The sequence below is a fragment of the Manacus vitellinus genome, unplaced genomic scaffold (genome assembly GCF_001715985.3).
Source record: "Manacus vitellinus isolate BGI_N305 unplaced genomic scaffold, ASM171598v3 scaffold_87_pilon, whole genome shotgun sequence".
Taxonomy (NCBI): Eukaryota; Metazoa; Chordata; class Aves; order Passeriformes; family Pipridae; genus Manacus; species Manacus vitellinus.
In genome coordinates this window covers 1730939-1732462 of record NW_021940854.1, presented here as the reverse complement: position 1 = coordinate 1732462, position 1524 = coordinate 1730939, and the positions used below count along the sequence as shown (strand labels likewise).

At 67.1% G+C, this 1524-nt stretch overlaps 1 protein-coding gene across 1 annotated transcript in view; it reads right to left on the bottom strand.

Annotated features, from left to right (window-relative positions):
• Positions 1-44: 44 nt before the first annotated feature.
• Positions 45-1524, bottom strand: part of XPO7 (exportin 7) — a 38080-nt gene continuing 36600 nt past the window's right edge. Inside the window, exons 27-33 of the mRNA XM_029964996.1 lie at positions 1498-1515; positions 1000-1116; positions 812-905; positions 607-719; positions 389-417; positions 262-301; positions 45-89 (exon numbers count right to left, since the gene is read on the bottom strand). Coding sequence (XP_029820856.1) covers positions 45-89; positions 262-301; positions 389-417; positions 607-719; positions 812-905; positions 1000-1116; positions 1498-1515 — 456 coding nt within the window. The remainder of the gene's footprint in view (positions 90-261; positions 302-388; positions 418-606; positions 720-811; positions 906-999; positions 1117-1497; positions 1516-1524) is intronic.

Below are 1524 nucleotides of genomic sequence, written 5' to 3'. Positions count from 1 at the left end.
GACATCATCCCCCACGCCCCTTTCCGTACCTGCCACACATCCCATCATTTCTTCGGCGCTGCTTTCCTGCCCCTCCCGGCTCCGCGGCCCTGCAGGGATCGGGACAGGGCTGAGCAGGGACCACCCCCGGCCCAGGGAGCCCCCAGCCCTGCCTTGCCCCCCCCTTTTTTGGGTTCCCATCACACATCCCCTTCCCCAGGTCCTCGTGTTGACCCCCGGGGTGAGGGGGGGATGCAAAGGGACACCCCAACCAGCCCCTACCTTGCCGGGAAGGGGATCCTCGGGGACGGTGTTGTTCCTGCTTGGGAGAGAAGGGGAGGGCTGGGATCGGGGTCCCAGCAGGGTGGGCAGCCCCTGCTCCAGGCTTTTCCCCCTCCATCATACTCACGGCTCATCCTCCTTCTCCAGCTTTCTCTTCTGTGGGGGAGAGAGAGAGGGAGAAGCAGGATGAGGACTCGCTGCAGAGCCTGGGATTCTTCCTCCCCGAGGGATGAAGGTCACGGCTCGTCCCCTCAACAGAGAGGGGCTTGGGGTCCCTGCCCCCCCTTCCCCATGGCACAGGGACCCCTCTGCACCCCTTTACCCCCCACCCGAGGGGGGGCTGACCTTGGCAGCGCCGCCTTTCCGGGCGGTTTGGCCCTTGGGGGGCTTCTGAGGGGACTCCTCTTCTTCCTCCTCCTCCTCCTCCTCTTCTTCTTCCTCCTCATCTGAGGTGATCACTGCGGGAGAGCCTGGCTGAGCCCCCACACCCGGGGAGGGGGGTCCCAGGGCAGGGGGAGACCCCAGGGCAGGGGGGGACCCCCACACTCACTGGAGATGTGCTGCCCGCTGATGTAGACGGGCCCCGAGCCGGCTCTCAGGCGGAAGGTGACAGGGGGGGTCAGCTCCACTCCGGCCAGCGTGGCCTGCAAAACAGGGGGGTGGCAGCTCCCCTGGAAGCCCCCCGGGCCAGCAGCCCCTCCCCGGGGCCAGCAGCAGCCCCCTCCCCGGGGCACTCACCATGGGCAGCACCGACGGCTTCAGCGTGGCGAGGGGCACCGGGGGCCGGGCGTCCCCCTCCTCTGCCACCACCTCCACCACGTGGAATTCATCCCGGGCCGACTCCCCCAGGCAGATCTGGAGCAGGGGGAGAAGAAAAATCCCCCCAGGATTCTCAAGGCGTGCAGGTACCCCTCAACCAGGACCCCCAAAAATTTGAGGGGCACCAGGGTGAAAGCAGCCCCCTCCTCGCCTGGCACAGTCTCCACCACAGGGAATTCATCCCAGGTCATCTCCCCCGTGGGTAGAGAGAAGAACAACCCCTCAGTGACCCCCCCAGGACAGCCCAGGATTTGGGGTGCCCATGGGCACAAGCAGCCCCCATCACAACCTCCATCACCATGGGATTCACCCCGGGCCATCCCCTGCAGGCAGCAAGGAGAACAACCCCCCCTGGGACCCCTCACAGTCCTCCCACGACCCCCAGGCACCCCCCGGGGGTTTTTGGGGGTCACCCACCGTGCGCAGGGCCAGCTGCTGCTCGCA